Source organism: Lathyrus oleraceus, chromosome 7 (assembly GCF_024323335.1).
Source record: "Lathyrus oleraceus cultivar Zhongwan6 chromosome 7, CAAS_Psat_ZW6_1.0, whole genome shotgun sequence".
In the NCBI taxonomy this organism is placed as follows: domain Eukaryota; kingdom Viridiplantae; phylum Streptophyta; class Magnoliopsida; order Fabales; family Fabaceae; genus Lathyrus; species Lathyrus oleraceus.
The window spans coordinates 270,547,368-270,571,770 of NC_066585.1; the positions used below are offsets into that span (position 1 = coordinate 270,547,368).

A 24,403-nucleotide genomic window follows, 5' to 3' on the forward strand; every position below is an offset into this window, starting at 1 on the left:
AGTAGTTAATGCTAGGAGAGAACATACTATGAGAAACCTCGTCTTGTAACTTATTTGATTGATTACATTATATCAAATTTAAAAATCATGAAGTGAATGTAATGTAATGCTTTATTGTTAATGGGAATTTGATTTGAAGCACCAAAATGGCATGAAACAAGGCTTGAAATATGGCTTGGAAATTCACATGTAAATATTAAGAAGGGTTAGAGAATTAGGTGGTGTTGACTTTGGTCGACTGTTGACCAAAAATTCAACCTTAGGCAAAAATCTTATTTATTGTAATTACTTGTATGAATAAGGTGAATTGGTAACTGTGATGAAAATAACTTATTTATTCAAATGCAAATGCTTTTGTTTCAACTTGTGATTTTCCCTCCAAAACTCCATGTTTGAATCCATTTTGAACCAAAAGATTTGAATGAATCATGCAACGAATGTACTAATGAACACATGAGTCAATGCATCATGAAGTCCCCAATGGACCATAAAAATTGAATGGAAATATGCATAGCAAAATTTTGGGCCATTGGCCAAATGATTGATCCTAAAGATAAAGACATGAATGACCAGATGCTCCATTAAGGTTTAATATTAATAGCCAAGCCATCTTGATTAGGGTTTCAAGGCTTGATCCTAGATCAAGATGCCAATTACACAAACAAAACAATATGGCTTTGCAATCAAATTCAGACCAAAAGGTTCACAAATGACCTGAAGCAAAAATTAGGATTTTACCTTGCACCATAGAAGTTTCTAGGGCTTGATAAATAGCACAACTTGAATCTATGATGATTTGTTGATGCAATGAATGACATGAACGCATTTGACATGAATGATTGCAGATGAATCACCAACCAAAAGTCAAATGATAAGTGAAAAAGGGGAGGGAAAATTTTAGGGTACTACAACCACCTTAGAGCATTCCATTTTGAATTTTTGCAACACTTTTTCAATACAATTTTATTGTGACATTCAAAGTTTCTTCTCCTTTCTGTCACGCAAGAGTCTAATGCCAATAATTTGTTTAGTTTCTCCCATGTCTTTCATGGAAAATGACTTAAACAACTACTTCTTTAACCTGACAATGTTAGAAATATTTTTCCCTATAGTAAGCATATCATTAACATATAATAATAGGATAATGAAGTCATCATTAGATTCTTTTCTAACAAAGACACAATGGTCTGAAGTAGTCTTCTAGTATCCTTGATCACATATAATAAACTCAAACTTCTTGTACCGCTACCTTGGAGCTAGCTTCAAGCCATATAAACATTTTCTCAATCTACACACATGATCTTTTTTGCCGTTAATTGAAACCCATCGGGTTGTTTCATATAGATCTCTTCCTCCAAGTCACCATGAAGGAAATCCGTTTTCACATCCATTTGCTCAACCTCTAAATCAAGAGTAACATTTAAACTCAACACGGTTTTGATTGATGGCATCTTTACAATAGGTGAGAAAATATCATTAAAATCAACACCCTTTATTTGACAGAAACCTTTCACCATTAATTTGGATTTATACCTTAAAGACTTAGAGTTACTCTCGCGTTTAACTCTATAAATCCACATGTTTTAAAAACCCTTTTGCCTTTAGGAAACTTCACTAAATCACAAGTGTGATTATCATGCAATCATTTTATCTCATCATGCATTATATCCAACCACTTTTGATTTTCATCACTTTCCATGGCCTTTTGAAAACACACAGGTTCACCCTCTTTAGTCAAGGTCACATACTCATCAAAATTATACCTTGTAGAAGGTTTTCTCTGCCTATAAGACCTCTTAAGTTAAACTTGATATGATTTTGGAGCTTCACCAAGATTCTCATCCTATTACATATAATTCCCCTCTTTATCATCATTAATTTGAATATTCACCTCTTATCCAAGTTGTTGGTCTTAAACATAATCATATGGATCACCATTTTGATCATCACTACCAATAGTATCCAAATTATGAACAGGTAAACTAACTGGATCAATATTAGACAAACCGATATCTTTCTTGGGTGTAGTCTTCTCCACCTTATCAATGTCTTCAATAGTTTGGTCTTTCATGAACACCACATCATGGCTTCTGATAAGCTTCTTCCTTATATGATCATACAAGCTATAACCAAACTCATCTTGCCCATATCCGATGAAGATACATTGCTTTAACTTTGCATCCAACTTGGATCTTTCATCCTTTAAAATATGCGCAAAAGTCTTACAACCAAAGACTCTCTAATGATCATACTTGACATTCTTTCCAAACCAAAATTTGTTTGGAACTTCATTTTTCAAAGCAATAGTAGGAGTAAGATTAAGAACATGCACCACCGTGTAAAAAGCCTCACCCCAATAATGATTGGGCAACTTAGCTTCAGAGAGCATACACCTTACTCTATCAATTAGTTTTCAATTCATCCTCTCTACTAAACCATTCAATTGACGATTTTAGGAGGAGTCTTTTCATGTGAAATACCATGTTACTTGAAATAGGCATAAAATGTTCCACAATATTCACCATCATTATCATAACGAACACATTTTAGCTTCTCGTGTATGCCTCTCAACCAAAGCATGGAATTATTTGAACTTCTCTAACATTTGGTCTATTATCTTCAAGGCATAAACTCATAGTTTCTAGGAACAATCATCAATAAAGGTAAAAAAATAAAGTGAACCACTAAAGGATCTTACCTTTAATGGACCACAAACATCAGAATGTACAAATTGAAGCAACTTTGACTTCCTTGAGGGAGAATGTCTCTTGAAATATACTCTAGTATGTTTACCATCCATGCAATGAGAATACTTCTCCAAATCTAAATTATTTAATCCTGGAAGAAAATCCTTTTTGGCAAAAAAATCAAGCCCCTTTTTACTAATATGACTAAGTCTTTGGTGCCACAAAGATGCTTCCATGTCGATAGGATTCACATTGTCCCTAGTAACCAAAGCTTATGTCCAATACAATTTAGAAAACTTATAACCTCTAGCCACAACCAAGTTACCTTTGTTGAGTTTCCACTTTCCATAACCAAAGTGATTGTCATAACCATAATCATCAAGCATATGCACAAAGATCAAATTAAAGCGGGCATATGAAGCTTGTTGACACATCTAAGCAACAATTTCATTCTCATGTTGGTTGACAAGCAAATATTACCAACACCAATTATCTTAGATACAACATCATTACCCATCTTTAACACTCCAAAGTCACCAGAAATATAAGATGTGAATAAATCCTTCCTTAGTTTAACATGCAATGTAACACCACTGTCAATTATCCACATGCTCTCGTATGATACGAGATTAATAGACTCATGATCACATAGAATAATAAGATCATTACTAATAGCAGTAGTAACATGATCATCATCATGATCTCTTTGTGTAGACTTTCCTTTCTTGCCTTTGTTATTCCTTTTCCACTTATAGCAATACTTATGTACGTGTCTTATTTTGTGACAACAATGACACTCCATATTCTTGTATCGCGGTTTGGACTTGCTTATGATATTTTCTCTACCACCTTTCAATTCTTTTTTCTAACTTCTCCCTCTATTTTCGTGACAAGTACCTCAGATTGAGATGAAGAACCATGTGTCTTCCTTCTCATATCTTCATTAAGAATACCACCCTTAGTCGTTTTCAAATAAATAACACCTCTAAGAGCAGAACTTGTGATAGAAATTCAAAATGTCTCCCAAGACTCTGGTAAAGATAACAATAGAGATAGGCCCAAAAAATCATCATCAAATTTGATACCCATTCTTGACATCTGATCAAAGAGCCATTGAAATTTACTCAAGTGATATGAAATAGAAGTTCATTCCTTATATTTCAAACTTTTAAAGCTATTCAACAAGAAAAATTTATTATTCCTTGATTTAGATGCATAAAAAGACTCTATCTTCTCCCACAAAGTTTTTGCATGTGTCTCATCTGTAAAATAATTATAAACATTATCTTCTACATATTGTCGAATAAAACCACATACATGTAGATGTTCAAACTCCCATTTTTCATTAGACACAAAATTCGACTTTGCGGAACTAAACACCGGTAAATGCAATTTCTTCACAAATAGTAAGTCTTCCATATTACCCTCCCACAAATGGTAATTATAACCATTCAACAATACCATCTTCATATTTATATATGATTTCATTATTCAAACAAGTAAAATAGCCCATAACCAAAAGCTCTGATGACACTCTGTTGGAAAATTAGCACACAATAACAAACCAATACGCATCGGATATAAAATTTCTCAAACTTGTAAGAACCATGAGGATCAACAACAATTATATGTCAGCAAATAGAACAAATAAAGGCACAAGAGAACATCTATATTTTAACGTGGAAAACCCCTCAATATGAGAGTAAAAACCATGAGTCGTCCATAACAAAGAAATAACTCCACTATAATCAAATAATTGTACAAAAGAGTATTAAAGTGATTCACAAACTAGTGTTAACAATGAAAAGAATCACAAAGTAAACTAGATTACAAATAAGAATAAAGAAGCTAAAAAATTACCCAAATCTTCAGCTTCAGTGTGAAGCATATATCAAAAGGTAGACACATGTGTTGCTAACCTTCTCTCCAAATTTGAGCTCGACCAAACGGTTAATGAATCCAAAAACGTTGATTTAGTGATATTGATTGTAGAAAAAATGGAATATGGTTCTATCATCTTTTCTCTCTTTTGTAGCTAATTTTATGCCTTTTTTCTCTCCTCGTCTCAACCCTAAATTGACTCTCTCCACTTAAATAAGTGAAATACAAATGGGCTAACATATTTAGCTTTTTCTCCACATAGAAAGGGAGTTTAAACCCAACACTTTAAGCCTATTCGTTGTTTGGATTGAAGACTAACTGCTTCAAGTCGTGCTCATTGTTTGGTTAGAAGTTAGCTTGAAACTTCATTTCCTTGTATAATAGGGTTTGTGGGAATAACATTCTAAAATTCTCAAGATATAGTGTATACTCTCAAAATTAATTATTGGAGACATGATTAAGTGTTATTGACTGAACCTGTATAACCCTTTGGTGTTATTCCTTTTTCCTTATCTGTTATATTTTTCCACTTATTTTCTTTACTTTGAATTTTTTATGCATATTATTCAAACGTTTTTATAAAATGTTTTTAAAATCTGATTTTGAAAATAATTTTGTTTTTAAATTAACGATTTTCAAACATTCACAATTCACCCATATTGTGTATGAAATTACATGTCCAACACTTTCATCAAATAAGTCATATGGCGCCCCGTCCTTTTGATTGGATCAAGTGCAATATTGATGGGGTCTTCTCTACTAATTCAACTTCAATAGGTTGTGGTGGTATTACTGGAATGACATTGACATGTTTCTTTTGGCCTTTGTAGAGGTTATAAATTGGAAGAACTCTTATTTGTGTGAGTTTTGTGTTGTCCTTAGATGTATCGAAATAGCAAAGAAGAGGGTTGGTCAAAGGTTTGGATAGAATCTGACTAACTTAAAATGGTCAACGCTTTTGCAACAACCAATCTTGATTTGGTTCATTGGCAGCTTATATTAAGATGACTTGCTTGTTCTAAGATTATTCTGGACATGTCTTTCATTATCATGTACATATTTACATAAATAAATAGTTATGCGGATTTTTTTTTGCTAATATAGGTTGCATATCGACCTCTTCACTCTTTTTTATTATTTATCCTTAAACATTAGGAAAAACTATGTAAAAAAATATTAGACTTGTCTTTTTTAGATTTCCATCTTATTGAGTTGGTTTTGGCTCATTCCCACTATTTTTTTCTGTGTATCAATTTTTTTAAATATAATTTAACTTTTATAAAAAAAATTAAAAATTATGAATTGTATATTATCCAACTTTTTACATTTTATTAATCAATTTTATTTTATCATTTAAGACTATTTTTTTAATGTCTCAACCTATTTAATCAAATCATGAAGCATATTAATTTAATTTTTACAATTTATTAACTAAAATTATTTGAGAAATACTAACGAGTGCCTGAGAATACTGATTAAGAGATTAAAAAGATAAGTTAAACATTTTTGAAAAAATTAAAAAAATAATTTCTATTTAATGTACGAAAAATATAAATAATTAATTTTTTAAAAAAATATATAATACTTTTTTATTTATAATTATTTAATCAATATCCGGGAGCATGAGGCATAGGTTGACATGACCCAAATTATTTTTTACAAGGAAAATGTAAAAAAGTCAAATATTTTTTTTAAAAAATTCACCATACCAATGAACATTATATAGTGTATAAGTGAAAGAAGGTATGTTAAATTAGTTAATTACTAGTACCAAGATATACTGTAATTAGTTGATTACTAGTAGTACCATTTAAAACTTTTGAAATTGTAATTTTTGTAAACAATAGAGGGCATTTTGGGTAGACAATAATCATATAAACAATTGTAGTAATATGATATTGATAGTTTGAATCTGAGGTGTATGTTTTAAAAGAACAATAATGCCAGACTGCTATTTGTCTGTAAATCGGTAGCACATGTGAATGGCGCACTTCCCACGTGACTAGTACTACCATTCAAATTCAAATGCCACATTGGGATTCTAATCTTTTTGATCTGTATTCGATCTCCTCCATTTCTTTACTATCTTTTTCCTTTTATTCTTACACCAACTCATAAAGTGTTATTTTTAAAAAAATCCTCTTGTCTTTTTTTTGTTGTTGTACTTATATCAATATACTTATATCTAACAGAAATATCAAATATCATACATTAATTTAAAAGTAATCAAATAGTAATATTTGTAATAAAAATTTAAAAATAATAATTAATATTACATTAAAAATGAAAAAATATAATCTATTTTAAAATAATTGAGGTGTTAAATAAAGGTATTAATTATCATAGTATCCTTCTAAAAAAAATTGATAAAATGTCAAGCAGAATCAAATATGTAATATCAAAAAATGTCCCACGTTTATTATTATTTTTCTATACATAATCGAGTGCTAGTAAATACTCACGTGGTGAAGGACCACCTTCTACGGTAAGCACACCTATATTAAGTATAGAAAATTTTCTAAATCAAAAACTATACAATTTGCTGCACCATAGGACACATGTTAGTATACTGCTCCTATCCTATTTATAAGAAGAAATTTTTTTCTTCATGTTTATTAAAAATAATATTAAAATCTATTTAATTTTCTTAATTTTATATAAAAAATAATATGATTATTAATATATACTTAATTAAATTCATTCATTAACAATAAATAATTTTGAAATAAATACAAGTTTTTTTAATATTTACTTATATTTAAAGAAAAAATTTTCAAAAATATAAATAAAATCATAAATAATATTAGATTTAAAACCTTGCTCATTATATATATATATATATATATATATATATATATATATATATATATATATATATATATATATATATATATATATATATATAGATTAATTGAAATACACTGTCAGTGTAAAAAGTTTTACACCATCACTTAATTATAGACGTTGGATATTAAAAGAAGTTTGACTTTTATTTTAAAAATCTATAAAGTAATACAAACGGGTGATGGTGATGAACCGACGGTGTAAAACTTTTTATACCGACAGTGTATAGTAATTAATCTCATATATATATATATATATATATATATATATATATATATATATATATATATATATATATATATATATATATATATATATATATATATATATATATATATGAGTTTTCCTTAAAGCCTCTTTAAATTTACTAAATATTTTAGATAAGATATTTGTAGAAAATAACTAGTTAAACATATTTAATATATATACAAGTTGATAATGAAAAATATAAAACACTCTTCAAAGTTGTATGCATATTTATGGTTTATTTTCTTCAAGAACATCCTTTCTCAATGTATAATAGAAAACTCAAATTTATTTTCTTTCTCATTGGTTTGGCATTTGTTGTGTCATTTCTAATTTACCAAACTCTATTTTCGGTCATATCTCTAATAAAAAAAATTCGTAAAAATATTCATAGCATTTGATTGTTGAATGTTGGATTTTATAGAAAGAATGAAATAAGATATTATTTAATGAGAATGTATTATCAAACTCTATTATCAACTTTAGAAATTTTAGAATAAATTAAAATTAGATTCCCGGCGGGTGAGGAAAAAGAAAAACATTTAATATATCTTAAAATTTGGATGGTTCAATCTTTAAGTGGATTTAAAAAAAAAAGTCATAATTTGAAAAAAAATTCAATTATTTATTTATTTATTTATTTTTCAAAATAACCATCTTTTAAAACAGATGCGCCAGATGTACGGACGCATCCATTTTGCATCATAAAGAGGCACCAATGTCTCTGACGCATGCATTGGAAGCCTCATGAAGAAGCCGTCAATGTCTATGGCGCATGCATTTGACTCATGAAGAGGCGTCAATGCCTCTGGTGCCTAAATGCCAAGATATGTCAGACGCCTAGCCCTTTGCCGCATGCATTTTCTAGTTCCTCTTTATAAATACATCGTCCTGTATGCAATATTTTTCACACAAATCTTTCCCTACAACCATATTTTCTTTCATTCAATTCACCTCCTTCAAGTTTTTGAATTTTAACCATGTCTGAATACATTCACAAGCGAAATGCCGATTTAATATTTTCCGTCGTTGCGTCTTCGATAAAGATTCGACTTTGGAATATAGATTCGTTTGAACGTCTTAATCGGACGTTGAACAGTTGGTTAGGTGGAGAAATTGGGGATGGTGAAAGGATTAGAAGAATCCAATGGTTTGTGTCCACGTTCAACCAAAATGGAGAAGTGCGTGAATGGATGGATATTACGACTGACCGAGACGTTCATAGGATGATGCATTACATGTTCAAAATTGTTTTGATGGTTGTAATCGCTTAGTTATTGTATTGTAGTTGTTTTAATTGTTTGTGTTGTTGTTTATGTAATGATATTTTCTTACAAACTTATAATATGAAATAAATATAGTCTTTCATATATTACAACAGAGGTACATGTGAATTTATCTGGTTGTGTTCGTTCCAACACTAGGACAGTTAGTACGATTGTGACATGTCTGACGGCATGAACTACATAACCTAACCATTTTGTTCGCCGTATCCATTTCGGTTCGAATGTGGGTGCTGTTTGGGCGACCCTTTTTCTTCCTTTGCATAATTTCGTTGTGTCAGACGATGTCCCCTTGATATTCTGGCCAGTAATCCTCTTTTGCCACTATAGAAAAAACTAATTTTATAAACATTTGATAGGCTGGTGACTTTGTAAACGTCAGATAGCAAGTAAGATGAATCCCTTCGAACCATTGAACATGTCGCAATGACATGGGAACAGAGCGTACGAAAGGCTTGGAACTTTCCGCAGTCGCACCAACCTTTATCTAGTTCGACTCTGTATTGTTCCATCGGCATGCCCTCATTGTGATCCATGGACTCGACAACACCATACCAACCTTTAGTGCGGTCAAACATCATGACCACATGTGTGTTTGCTTTGGCAGCTTCATTGTCTAATGAACTTCATTGAAGCATCACTAAACAACTGCCCAGATTGCAACACAAAACTCCATTTGGAACGTCTGGTCTGCACCAAAGCGGTTATAGGTAGGTTATTGATGCCTTTGAAGACAAAGTTCATTGATTCCATAAGATTTGTTGTCATGTGGCCCCAACGTTGACCGTTGTTGTCTGCCCTAGTCCACTTCTCCAATGGAATATTGTCGATCCACCATATAGAAAGAAAAACCTATGATGCATGGTTGATACACCCAAAAGAGACGGTGGAATATTCCATTTCCAATAGCACACGTCCCGTCTGGTGTATATGCAGGCAACATTTCCAACTTGACAATAGTCCCTAGAGCATACTGTTTTAGAGCTAACATGTATTTTGGAAGTTGTTTGTAAGACTCCTCCCAATTGTCAAACACTTTTTCAACAACCTTTGTCCTAGCTATCCATACCTTCCTATATGATGAAGTGTACTGGTATTATGCTACAATATACGAGATTATTGTAATCACCTTTAACGACGAATTGTCGCCAAAGACAGACAATATTTCATCGCATATTAGCTGAGAGCTTAGTTTTCGATGGTCTTGCATTGGGTTTGTCAGCATGCAAGTGTGAACTGGACCCATGGATTTAATCTTCCAAGAATCACTCCTCTTCCGGTACGAAGCTGACAACCTGAAAAGGCAGTGCTCTTTCGGACAATAAATTTTGTACCTCAATGCATTAGTTCTATCAACTCTGAAATCAGCTGATAGTTTAATGTGAAATTTTTTAATGGCTTTTACACAATCTTATTTTGTGCAAAATGTGTCTCATTGTTTCAAAGATCCTTGCATTTGCACATAAGGATTGTACCATATATCTGATGAAGGTTCATCGAAACCCAAATTCAACCTTGTCATATGTTAAGGTGGACAATATACATGACTAGCTGGTAATGGCTCCTCTTCCTCATCAGTGTTCACCATTGAATCAACCAAGATCTCAGCTTCTTCTTCTTCGTCATCTGCAACATTCACCTCAGCTTGTTCATCATCAGTTTCACAAAACACTTGTGACTGATCAATGAACTAAGACACTTGTTATTGTTGTGGTAATATATACAACTTTATATCGTTGTACCCAGATTGTTCGTGACTGACAAACATATGTTGAACATCGTCATCATCTCGAATCTTCTTCTGATAAAACTTCACCTGGTTTTCTGCAAACCAAACCGGATTTTTAAAGATGATTTGGGCCACGGGACTGCACTGCAATTTCTTTTCTATTCTTTGTTTCAGATGTGAAAAATTTGATCGTCGATTTATTGTAAACCGAGTTACCTCTATGTTGCGAAAACAAAAACCGAATAATTGATGCTTAAATATTTCACCTTCGATATGGGCACCGATCATGTAATGTTGTGAGGAAAACATTTTTTTAAATCTAACTTTAGTATTTCTTTTGATCTGTATGGGTACTGAAATTGAATGCACTGATATGTTATTATGATGCACTTAAATAGCGTAAATGTTGAATGCATTGATCATGCAATTCATCTGCATAGACTTGACCATGCAGAGAAAAGAATGCATGCAGACACGAGAACACACAATGCATGCGCCTGGTAGAATCTCTGCACACATAAAGCAAGCTCCCGCACACCAGGAATCTCACAAGAATCTCTGCCCTAATAGTCCAAATAAACGTCTATTTCCTAGGCGCATAAAGCAACTTAGGCGCCAATACCATGGACGCCTCTTCATGAAAAAGTAACCTAGGTGCTAAGACCATGGGTGCCTCTTCATTGCATGTGAATATTCACATGCATGCGCCACTTCTCTTGGCGCATGTGACCTTTTATGTGAATATTCACATGCATGCGCCTAAGGCTATGGCTACTCTACACTTTGCCATACATGCAACCAATCACATATTGCGTAGGTTTCAAACCTAGTAAGACTCCCTCATCTATAAATAGGGCTTCAAATCACAACATCTAATCATCTACAACACTAATCATATACACTTTTTCTTTACCACACTTTTTCTCTGCCACATTCAAGCTCTGCAATACTCAACCTCTGCAGCATTATGTCTTTGTTGACTAAGGGTGATGAATACAGAGGAACACTCGAGAATATCTCGACATTTGTATGTTATCACTCTCTTTTTACTTATTTCATATTTATTTCATATATCTTTCTTATCTATGTTTGTATTATATATTACTTCTTCTTATTGTATTTCTTACTTATGTGTTATTAGGACCCAAAGCATTTTCGATACCATGTACATGAATATGTACCCCACGATCCTTTGGTAGAACCATATATTAGAGGATATGGATTTGGAATTCTCCTCAACATAGTCTCGTACTCGGTGGACTACAAATTCATTCTTGCTTTGTTGGAGAGATGGAGACCCGAGACCTACACATTTCACCTTCATTTCGGTGAGTGTACCGTCACACTTGAGGACGTATACATGTTGTTGGGCCTTAGTATAAATGGTAAGGCCGTGAATGGAAGAGTTAACTAGGACAACTCTATCTGCAATGAATTATTGGGTGCCCCTTTGTGTGACGACCAAACTGAGGGAGAGTCATCCAGTCAAGTTAGGGGGCAAGGTATAAATTTAAAATATCTTAAACAATATTATGCGAGTATAATATTGTCCGAAGAATCAACCGAGTACGGAAAAATAATTAAAACTTGATGTTATATTATGATTTTATTTAGTAATTTTTTATTTCCAAAAAGTACATGTAATATAGTAAATATTATGTATTTACCGTTGTTACGCAACATTAATAAGGTAAACACATATAGTTGGGGTTCAACTGTGTTGGCCCATCTATATAGTGCAATGTGCAAAACTGTCAAAAAAAAATACTTGTACTTTTTATTCATGTGCGTATTTGCTACAAGCATGGGGTTGGTCAAGAATGTCGTCACTCGCCCCGGTAAACGAGAACCCATTCATGTCCCCGTTTGCAACAAAATAAGTTTAACACTTTACCATTTAATTAATTATACTTTATATTACAATTAACTGTAAATAATATTTTTCATTTTTTTATCTAGGTGGTCAGTAAGGGGGATGAACTACAATAGATGTCTAAAACACGCTATAGTAGTCTATTACAATCTATTTGACCACATTGGACCAGACGATGTAATACTCCTACACAACTCTATTTTAATTTAAAAATACTTATCAAATTATTTATCATCTAATTGTGTCGTATTGTTGTACAATTTATCTGGAGGCCATATATGGGTCTTGATCATCAGGTTAACCATGATGATGCTATAGTTTGGATAACAAAGACACTAATTATCCGGTTCACTACTGTGGAAATGCACCAGAGTGACTGGGTAAAACTGTAGTTCGGCATGCAACAACAGATTCCAGAACCTCCGACGTGTTTGGGAGATTGGCATAAAAAAAGAGTTGATGCCCAATGGGATTATTCAGATTGGAGAGACTTTGCAAAAGAGGTTGTCGTCAATGGAGGAATCGACGACAACACATCTTAAACGAACCACTCATCCATGGTGCAAGACCAACTCAACAATATATGACATGGTTTAGGCCGGTAACAACGCAAAAATTTGTGTCTGAGTCGCGGTATTTGATTGATCCACACCAACTAGCTTCGTCATCGTACGCCCAACAACAAGTCCCCGTCCAACACCAATGTCAAACCACCCAAACCTAACAATCATCAACCTACCACTCACACCATTAACCTATCACATACACCCAACAACCAAACACCCAACTTCGCAACCCATTCATGTCATCCACGCAACAACCAAACACCCAACATCGCAATCCATTCATGTCACCCACCCAACCACAAAACCAAGAATCAAACCCTATCCACTAACAACCATACGCTTCAACCACAATCGTCTATAGCCCAGATGATTCATATGAGTCACTTCATCGTAGTCCCCCATCAATGACCACTCAAACATCCCATCACAAAAATACACAATCATTGTTTAACTATAGTACACCTCAGGAACCATTGCTTTGTTTCCAAAACGATTCAATGTCCCAATTCGGGAAACTATACCGTCCATAATCCACCCAACCCCATTGACCTAACTATGATGACATGGGCACCAAACTCCATTACGGAAGCGTCGTTGGCCAGAGCGCCCAGAATATTGGGAACAAATGATGACTCATCTATCAAATACCGTTGGAACTTCTGTCAGACCTTCACATCAGCCATTATTCGATCAGGTCGACACGCAAAGACCCCAAACACCTCAGGAAAATCGTGGGAGACCTCGAAGACAAACTAACACACCTGGATGTGGAATAGGAGGACGTTTCAATTGGACCGGTCATTAATTTTTTATCAATCCCATGTAGCATTTATTATATCATGAACAATTTTTTTACATTATTTTTTATTATTTAATAAAAAAATAAATAATTAAAAATTAAAAAAATAATAATACAAAGGTGTATGCGTCAGATGAATTGACACATACACCACATGCCAAAGACATGCGTCATAGACATTGACGCATCTTCATGAGACATCTGATGTATGCGCCACTCAAGCTGACGCCTTCTCTTTAGGGAAAATGGATGTGTCAGTTCATCTGGCGCATCTGTTTTGAAATGTGGTTATTTTGGTTTTTTTTTAAAAAAATTATTATTTTGAATTTTTTATTTGAAAATTATGATTATTTAAAAAAAATTCTTTTAAGTTGTTTAGGGTAAATCAACTTTTAATATATTTTTTATTGCTTTTTCAAAAAATAATAATTATAAGAGTAATTACACAAAATTAAGATATAATTCTATAAGTTTATTGTTGCAACTATTCTTTTCTTAATACCCAAAAATTTATTAAGAATTCTTTAATAAGGATGCTAATAAAGTACTATATATAATAATATAAAGCAAAATTCAAGGTGTAGATCGAGACTTTATAATCAAGTCATAAAACATTTGTAATGAAGTTGAAAGAAAAGGCCGGCATGGGAAAAATGATAGATATATGTTCAAGTAAGCATTGGTGGGATGTTAAATGAGACAAAAGTAAGAGTAGTTGATAAATCAGAATTGAGAACTAGCAAGCAAACAAATATGGCTATTCTCTTTACACCTTTTTTGAAAAAAAATAAAAAAAATAAGATGAGGCAAACCTATTAAAAAAGAAAAGAAGAGTGTGACCGACAAACAGATGTACTTCTTAAATTTAAAATACAAAATTTTATGTTAATATTAACGTCGTAAAAATGGATAGAAAATAGAGTAAAGTCGAATAAACACATTAGATGATACACATATAAAATCTTGAATCTTGACTCGACTCTAAAAATATATAAATAAAATGAATACATCCATCTAATCAAATCTATTTTACTACAATTAAATACCTCCTTGATATACCCTTAAATACCATCGTGATACCATTATATAATATTAATAAAAATATTGTAAATATATTTGTAAATATTTGTTACTTTTCTATATAATTAATAAATAACAACTTTATAAAGAAATATATCATTTTTCCTTTTTTTGTAAGGAAGGAATTAACACTTTATCCATATCTACTCTCTAGTCGTATCTAATAGTAAAAATAAGTCGATGAAATTAGTCTTTGTCAAGTTTAATTCATCTCTTAAAAATATTAAAATTAAAATTTAATTAATATTTTTTTATGTTATTTTTAGTCTTGACCTTTTAAAAGTCTACTTAACGTCTATTTTAAAATCTATTTTTGTTTAAATTTGTATAAATAAAAAATTTAATTAATATTTATATAGATTTAAAAAATTAAAACATCAATCATATTAAAAAAATTATTTACATTTACTTATATGTGCTTATTTATTTAGTGTCATAAATATTGTGAAATTATATATTTATGAAAAATTTATAAAAACAATTTATAATATTATGCTGATTTCAACTTACTTTTATAAAATTTTCAAAATAGTTAAGTTTTATTTTTATATTTTAATTCAAAGTATAATATATAATATAATAATAATAAATAAAATTTTTATAATTATTAAATAGATGGATCTGACATGTTTTAAAACTTTTTTATGATTTAAAATCTATTTTTTAATTAAATAGATTTATAAAAAACTTATATATTTTTATTTAAAAGAAATTCTAATCCATCCTAGATTTATGTAGACTAAACTCTATTATTTAATTTGATCTATCATTTTTTATTGATTAAATAATTTAAAGATGAATAAGTTAGATGCGACCGATTCAAATTAGTGCGTCACTATGTTTATTAAGATTTTTTTTTTAAATTTATATCTTATAATTTATACTATTTTATAAATTTGGATAATAAAAGATCTTTTTGATAATTATAATTTATTTTAATAATTTATATTACTTTTCATACGCTATTTTAAATAGCATTTTGATTTATAATTTATAATTTTTTATTTTTTATTTTATGTTTATTGTTATTATTTTAACTAAAATCCAGTATCATTCTATAATTTATTTTAATTTAAAATAGTTATATATTAAATATCTTTTACGTTATTTTAATTTATCAATTAAATAAAATTCTAATTTGACCAAATACTTTAATTAATTTATTAACTATAAATCATCGGTCTCAATTAAAAATTATAAATGATCGATCATCTATCTTAAACTATAAACTACCTTGCCAATCAATCTCTATTTTTTACCAAAAAGAATATATATTTTGATGTCTATGCATCTCTAAATTAGCTTAACAAAATATTTAATCTATTATTTCTCCGGAATATTGATTAAGAATTAAGAATAAAAAAAATATTTTATTTTTGATGTATTGAATATACACAATATTCTTTAAAAAAAGTTGATTATTTTTATTTTTGGTGTATTAAATACATTTATTTAAAAAAAAACTTATTTTTTTAATCTGTTAAATAATATTCTACTTTACTTTTTAAATTACTCCAGGGTTAACATTTGTTTATTATAATCTACTAATAGTTATTTATCCAATTATTTTGAAGTATCTTTCCTAAAATAAAGTATACTTTTTGTAAAATTGAAAGAGTAATAATAGAAAGGTGAAAAGTGTAGTTAAATGTTTACCTTTTTAGTGGTAATGACGAGACAATGAGACAAGGTAGTCACGAGTTACGTGAAGTGAACGAGAGGGGAATCGCATCAATGACACACTCTAGACTCTACTCACTCACGTTATCATTGAGTTAAATAAAACCCACAACTCATTACAACCCAAAACCCTCTCACTCTTTCAACCTCATCTCAGGTATTCTCTCTCTCTCTCTCTCTCTCAACTGTTTTATTGTGTTTGGAATTTGGATTCTTCACTTTCTCCGCTCATCTCAAAACGTGCATTTGACCCTCTCGATCTTCTCGATCATTTTTTCATCTGCTTCCACTTTTACTACAATTCATTCATTTCTCAACTGTTTCTCAACTTTACAAGCAAAAATCCTATTTCATTTGTTAGATTCTCTCTTTCTCTTTCTCTCCGACTTTTTATCGAACACTATACTCACAAAAACCCCTACCCTTACTTTCTCTAGTTAACATGACTTACGTTTTCTTTGCATTTTCCAGATCTTTCTTAATCTCTGCTTGATTTGTATATCTACTATTTGTTTTTTTATTGTTTATGTATGTTTCATGCACATGCCAGGATCTCTATTTTGAAATCTGAAATTGACTGTTGTAGTAGTTGTAGCAAGTAATTAAGCGATTATTTCAAACCAGCTTAAGCGATTGTTGTTCTACTGAATCGATTTGATTCGCTTTTTGCTTGCTTTGTAGTAGTATAAAAAAATCACTTTTTGCTTGCTTTCATTCTTTTAGTGAGACATCTGAAGTTTATATCGCTGCAAGCAGTTTTAAGAACTGTGACCACTAGTGTTAATAATAGTTAACTTGTAAGAGCTATAGTTGTGAAATTTCAAAGGAGTTATATTTGTTTTTCATTGTTGCAGTAAGAGACGAGGGATATAATCTGAACAATGTCTGATCTTGAGGCTCCGCTGCGCCCGAAGAGGAAGAAGATTTGGGTGGACTACTTTGTTAAGTTTAGATGGATTCTTGTTATTTTTGTGGTTCTTCCCATTTCCTTCACACTTTATTTTCTTACATACCTTGGGGATGTGAGATCTGAGTGGAAGTCCTTTAAGACGCGGCAGAAGGAACACGATGAGAATGTCCAGAAGGTTGTCAATCGTCTCAAAAAGAGGAATCCTTCAAAGGATGGGCTTGTGTGCACTGCTCGTAAGCCATGGGTTGCTGTTGGGATGAGAAATGTTGACTATAAGAGGGCTCGTCATTTTGAGGTTGATCTTTCTCCTTTCAGGAACATTCTTGATATCGACAAAGAGCGGATGATTGCTAGGGTAGAGCCCCTTGTCAACATGGGGCAGATCACCAGGGTGACTGTGCCTATGAATCTTGCACTCGCTGTGGTTGCTGAGCTCGATGATCTTACTGTTGGTGGCCTCATAAATGGTTATGGGATCGAAGGAAGTTCCCACAAATATGGCCTTTTTTCTGATACTGTTGTAGCCTTTGAAATTATTTTGGCAGATGGATCTCTTGTTAAAGCCACCAAGGACAATGAGTACTCTGATCTATTTTATGCTATTCCATGGTCTCAGGGAACACTTGGGCTTCTTGTTGCTGCTGAGGTCAAGCTTATACCCATTAAGGAGTACATGAAGTTAACTTATAAACCAGTTGTTGGTAACCTGAAAGATATTGCACAGGCATATTCTGATTCTTTTGCTCCCAGAGACGGTGACCAGGATAATGATGAGAAGGTTCCAGACTTTGTTGAAACTATGATTTATTCGCCAACACGAGCTGTGTGCATGACAGGGAGATATGCTTCAAAGGAAGAGGCCAAGAAAAAGGGGAATAAGATTAACAATGTAGGGTGGTGGTACAAAACCTGGTTCTACCAACATGCAGAGACAGCACTCAAGAAAGGTCTGTTTGTAGAATACATTCCCACCAGAGAGTATTATCACAGGCACACAAGGTGTTTGTATTGGGAGGGAAAGCTTATCCTCCCATTTGGTGATCAATTTTGGTTTAGATTTCTGTTTGGCTGGTTGATGCCACCCAAGGTTTCTTTGCTCAAGGCAACTCAAGGGGAAGCTATTAGAAACTATTACCATGAAATGCATGTTATCCAGGACATGCTTGTTCCTCTGTACAAGGTGGGAGATGCACTAGAATGGGTTGACCGTGAGATGGAGGTACACTTTTCCATTCACTACTCTTATTAATATTTTACTCGATCTTTTTTTATTCAGATTGTGTTTCAGTCATGTTTAGCCATTTAAGATTCTAGTTTCAGTTATAAGTAACTAAAGTTTGGGCTAAAGCTCTCATATGGTTTTTTCATTAGCAAAGCCCATTTCCTTTATCTATTATGATCTGTACTAAACTACAATTTGGTTTTCTCAACTTGTTTTCCACCTTTGAAGAAAAGTTTTCCACTTCTCCAAAAAGATCTTGTTACTGATTTGTCTAAGTAATGCTAATATATTGAAAATGTTGCTTTATTTTATATCAGTTCAAGCTTCTAAGTTATGAAGTTGTCTCAGGAATTCAATTTTCTTGTATGATTTAGTTGCTGTTGTGCGGTCATATATTATCTTTCTTACTATATTGATTTTTATTACAGATATACCCCATTTGGCTCTGTCCACATAAACTGTTCAAGCTGCCTATCAAAACTATGATTTACCCAGAAGCAGGCTTTGAGTTGCAACGCAGGCAGGGAGACACACAGAATGCTCAGATGTTCACAGATGTTGGAGTTTACTATGCACCAGGTCCTGTGTTAAGGGGCGAGGTGTTTGATGGTGCAGAAGCAGTGCGTAAAATGGAGAGCTGGATGATTGAGAATCATTGTTTTCAGCCACAGTATGCTGTGTCTGAGCTGAATGAGAAAAACTTCTGGAGGATGTTTGATGCTGGTCTGTATGAGCATTGTAGGAGGAAGTATGGAGCCGTTGGAACTTTTATGAGTGTGTACTACAAATGCAAGAAGGGCAGGAAAACTGAGAAGGAAGTGCGTGAAGCCGAGCAAGCACACCTTGACACTGCGTATGCAGAAGTTGATCAACCAGCAGACTGATTTGGAATTTCTGATAAATTTTATGGTAGCAATTTATTGCACATTGTTTCTGAATTTATCGTTGTCTTTTAATTTTTCGGATCTTTAGCTTCGGTTGGCTTAGTTGCTGATACTGTTTTTGAGTTTCTAATGTCTTTTATTATGTGGACCTAACATGATGGTTTGACTGTTTGAGATTGATATGGCTATGTCTACTGGATAAATTATTTGCCTTAAAATGCAATGTATATCCCTCATTTTGGTCGACTCAGGTTTATATGTTTGGTTCAAAACGAACCTGTACCATAAAGAACTCTATAGGTGCACTGGTGGTTTCAACAGTATATGAACAGTTGAACCTGAACACATAATGAGTACGAACATAACTGCGTCGTCTATATTTGATGTCAGGTAAAATTAGCCTAAAAAATTCAAAAAGGGTGCTCAACTAACTGTTAAGTTAAAAATCTGTTTCATTTGATATCTTATGAATTATGTTAGATAAATCGTTAAAGCTGAATGGATTCAGAATTGAATTGTGAATAAAGTCATTTTTTATAAAAATATTTCAAGCATTCTCTTTAGGTCTTCGAGTTGGAATGTAGAAATATTCAAGATAATTAAGTTTTATATCGAATTTGCGTAAAACCAACGAAAACTTGATTTATAGTGAATTGTTTGGAATTTGTTCAAAAGGATATACGGTTTTTTTGTGTGTGATGTTTTTTTGAATCCGTGTTGTTTCATAAGGTTGTGACTCTTGATGAAACAACACATTTTAACTGAAAGTTGCATTGTTTCCAAGCATTGTCTATTTTCATTCCACAACATTTCACGAAGTGTTGCTTCTCTTCAAATTCAAAAATTTAAACGTATGCATAGACCGAAACGAGGGGACTAAGTGCTCAAGTGTCACTTACAAATCGTCTCTATGCTCATGCCCACACCATTGAGACTACCACATTTATCCATGTGGCACTTTATCCTCTTTTGTCCTTTTGTTGAGTTAATGTTCTTAACTCTTTACAAATGCTTTGAATGTGAGTGAATCTTTCTATGTGAGATTATTTCCCTTGCATTTATTAGCATTTGCTCCATTACACTTTTCTTATCATTTTAGAATATACATACATGGACATTTTATGTTCATGAATTTATAACAATCCATCACTTGTTCCAACAATGACAAGATTAATTCCAGAAAAGGAAAAAAAGAATGTTAGTACAATTAATTATCTTTCGATTTAAAACTTAATCTTAGTAAAGATAACGTAAAGTCTACTCATAATGTTAGGTATCAAAATTTTTGAACTATTAATCCATGTGAATAGACCGACGTTACCTTACACACATTCTTTAAGGGTTATTTGCCTACATTTCTCGCATAACACTTATTTATGACCATGTGCTTTCATGTTTCATAAATTTTCTTGAGAGAAACTTCAACTCTCACTTTGAGACGACACCATCTCGACATTCACATAAGTGAAATTCATATTGTATCCTTTTCCATGAGACACATTCCCTCGGTATTTAACTTCATTAAGAATTTAAATAAAAACTCAACCCTCATTTTAAAAGTCAACATTATCACGAAATGTTCGACAAACATACAAATCAACAAGTTGTTATTACCCATTGAATCTTGAGGTTAATATTTTGTTAACGTAAGATTAAGTTGATGTCGTTGTCGAAACTCTTACTCAAGGAGTTTCAACCCCATACCTTTTGAGATTGTTTTTATTAAGTCTCTGGCCAGTGGCTTAGTAAATGGATCAACCAAATTATAGCTTGTTCATATATAAGTGAGTGAAATGATTCCATCTTTAATCAATTTTCTCACAAAGGAATGTCTAAGTCCTATGTGTCTAGACTTTCCATTATACACTTTGCTGAATGCTCTAGCTAAAATGGCTTAGCTACCACAGTGTATCAACACCTTTGAAACATTATCTTTTGCTAATGGAACTTCTAACAGAAGGTCCCACAACCATTCCTCTTCTTGACCGGCAGAAGCAAGAGCCACGAATTCTGATTCCATGGTTGAAAGAGTAATGCATGTTTGTTTCTTGTTCTTCCAAGAGATTGCTCTTCCAACTAGTGTAAATATCCATCCAGTTGTGGATTTATGATCTCTAATATTGGATATCCAACTTGCATCGGTATATCCTTCGAGTATGGCGGGAAACCTACCATAGTGAAGGCCAAGATTTTTGGTCTTTTGTAGATAGCCAAAAATCCTTGTGATTGCCTTTCAATGTTCTTTATTTAGATTGCTAGTAAATATACTCATTTTACTAACTGCAAATGATATGTATGGTCTGGTACATTTCATTAAATACATAAGACACCTTATTTCACTTGCATACTCCAATTGAGTCACTGCTCTTCCATTGTTCTTTTGAAGTTTGACGACAATATCAAAAGGAGTGGTTACTTCCTTAAAATTTAGGTGCTTGAGATTATCAACCATTTTTTCAATATAATGTATTTGACTAAGTTCACAACCCCCTTTATTTCTCCTTACTTTTATCCCTAAAATTGTGTCAACTAATCCAAGATCTTTCATCTTGAATGTGGAAGTTAGAAACTTTGTTGTCTCTAAAATTCTATTCATGTTGTTGCTAATTATCAACATGTCATCAATGTATAGACAAAATAATATTACAATATTTTTCGTACCTTTGTGTATAGACACTTGTCACACGAGTTAAGAGTAAATCCATTTGAAAGTATGACATAATCAAATTTTTGATGTCATTGTTTTGGTGCTTGTTTTAGTCAATATAGGGATTTGACAAGTTTACACACCTTTTAGTCATTTCCAGGAAACACATAGCCTTCTGGTTGTTCCATGTAGATTTTCTCATCGAGATCTCCATTTAAGAATGTTGTTTTAACATCCATTTGACGAACTATAAGGTCATTCAAAGAGGATAAGGCGAACAATACTCTAATTATTATTGTTCTTGCTACCGATGTATATGTGTCAAAGTAATCACTACCCTCCCTTTTGTCTAAATCCCTCTTCTACTAATCTTACCTTGTATGTGTTTAATGTATCATCACTATGATACTTATTTTTAAACACCCACTTGCATCAAATGGGCCTTGATCCCTTTGGTAAGTCAACAAGTTTCCAATTATGATTTTACGTCATTGAATCCATTTCATGTTGGATAGCATTATTCCAAAAGGAAGAGTCCATTTCATCTTGGATAGCATTCATCATCTCTTGATATGTTCAATTCTTCCTCTTGACTATACCATTTTGTTGTGGTCTATGAGATGTGGAGCATTCATTTATAATGTCATGTTCTTCACAAAATGTATCAAATTCTATAGAAAAGTATTTACCGCTTTGTAAAGTTTAAAAGCATTAAAGACTTTGATACTTTTATTTAATTTATTTTCTACTTCTGCTTTGTAAAGTTTAAAAGCATTAAATACATCATCTTTATGCCTTAAAAGATATACATATGTGAACCTAGAATAATCATCGATGAATGTAATGAAATATTTGTTTCCCCCACAGGTTAACATGTCATTAAATTCGCATAAATCGGAATGTACAAGCTCAAGGAGATTTGTATTTCTTTCAACATTTTTGAAAGGTTTCTTAATCATCTTTGATTTAACGCATAATTCACTTTTTAAAAATCATTTATATTACATGAGATCAAACCAGATTTAATTAGTCTATTCACAGAACTAATACCGATATGTGTTAATCTATTATGCCATAAAGAAACAGACTCAAGCATGTAAGCATAATTATGAATTTCATTAATAATATTGTTGTTAGTACATAGTTTGGTCATTCCCTCAGTGGAATATCATTTTCCTATAAATACACCATTACGAGTTAATATAAGTTTTCCCGATTCATATACATATTTAATTCCCAGTTTAGCCAATAAATCCTCACTAATAAAATTCTTATTCATATCGAGGACATGAAACACATTAACAAGAGTGACTTTCTTTTCGGAAGTGAAGTTGAGTTTGACTTATCCGGTTCCAACAACTTTAGATTGTTTATCATTTTCCATTTGTACTTCCTGTCCATCATTTGCCTTAGATTAGGTTTTAAAAGTAGCCCTGTCATAAGAGACGTGCACTGTAGCACATGTGTCATACCACCATCCTTGCACTTTGCCTTTGATTGTCATTATTTCTCTCACCGTAGTGATTATGTCGTCATTTGCATGAACAACATTGATGCCATTTTTTGACTTATGGTGCCTGCAATCTTGATCATAATATTCAGGTTTTCCACACACAAAACAATAGTTTTTCAGACCTTTAAGACCACCAAAATATTTAAACTTCTTATGTTCCTTTTTAGGTCCAGGATGGCTCTTCATGCCATAATGTTTCCTTTTTCCTTTGGCGGTCACAACATTAGGTTTGGAAAGACCATCAGATTCTGATTTCTCCCTTTTCTTCGAGTCCTTCTCAATTTGAAGGTGTTTCTGGATTTTCTCTAGAGAGAAGTCGTCAGAACTGCGCATCAATTTCTTTCTATAGCCTTTCCACGAAGTTGACAAATTTGCAATGATTGCAGCAAAATGAAAGGTTTTGGGAATGTCTATTTTCACGACTTTTATTTTATTCACGAGAACCTGTAACTCGTGCACTTGGGGAAGAATGGGCTTGGAATCTATAAATTTAAAATCAAAATATTTAGAGATTGAAAACTTTTTCGTACCTTCCTCTTTAGCCTTGAATTTAAACTCG

The 24,403-nt window shown here is 32.3% G+C and overlaps 1 protein-coding gene across 2 annotated transcripts; it reads left to right on the plus strand.

Moving 5' to 3' along the window:
• Positions 1-16,666: 16,666 nt before the first annotated feature.
• Positions 16,667-20,104, plus strand: LOC127102416 (delta(24)-sterol reductase). Of its 2 annotated transcripts, none has more exons than NM_001427006.1 (3): positions 16,667-16,825; positions 17,523-18,797; positions 19,229-20,104. In NM_001427006.1, exons 2-3 carry the CDS (start codon positions 17,550-17,552, stop codon positions 19,682-19,684), a joined length of 1,704 nt encoding a protein of 567 aa, NP_001413935.1. In that variant the 5' UTR covers positions 16,667-16,825; positions 17,523-17,549; the 3' UTR covers positions 19,685-20,104. The 2 variants fall into 2 exon arrangements, with proteins under 2 accessions (NP_001413935.1, NP_001413936.1); NM_001427007.1 differs by lacking the exon at positions 16,667-16,825 and adding an exon at positions 16,844-17,024.
• The last annotated feature ends 4,299 nt before the right edge of the window (positions 20,105-24,403 follow it).

Coding starts and splice junctions, on each gene's coding strand:
- LOC127102416 (NM_001427006.1), top strand. CDS start 17,550: ATGTCTGATCTTGAGGCTCCGCTGCGCCCGAAGAGGAAGAAGATTTGG. Junction 18,798..19,228: donor GGGTTGACCGTGAGATGGAG/GTACACTTTTCC, acceptor TTTTTATTACAG/ATATACCCCATTTGGCTCTG.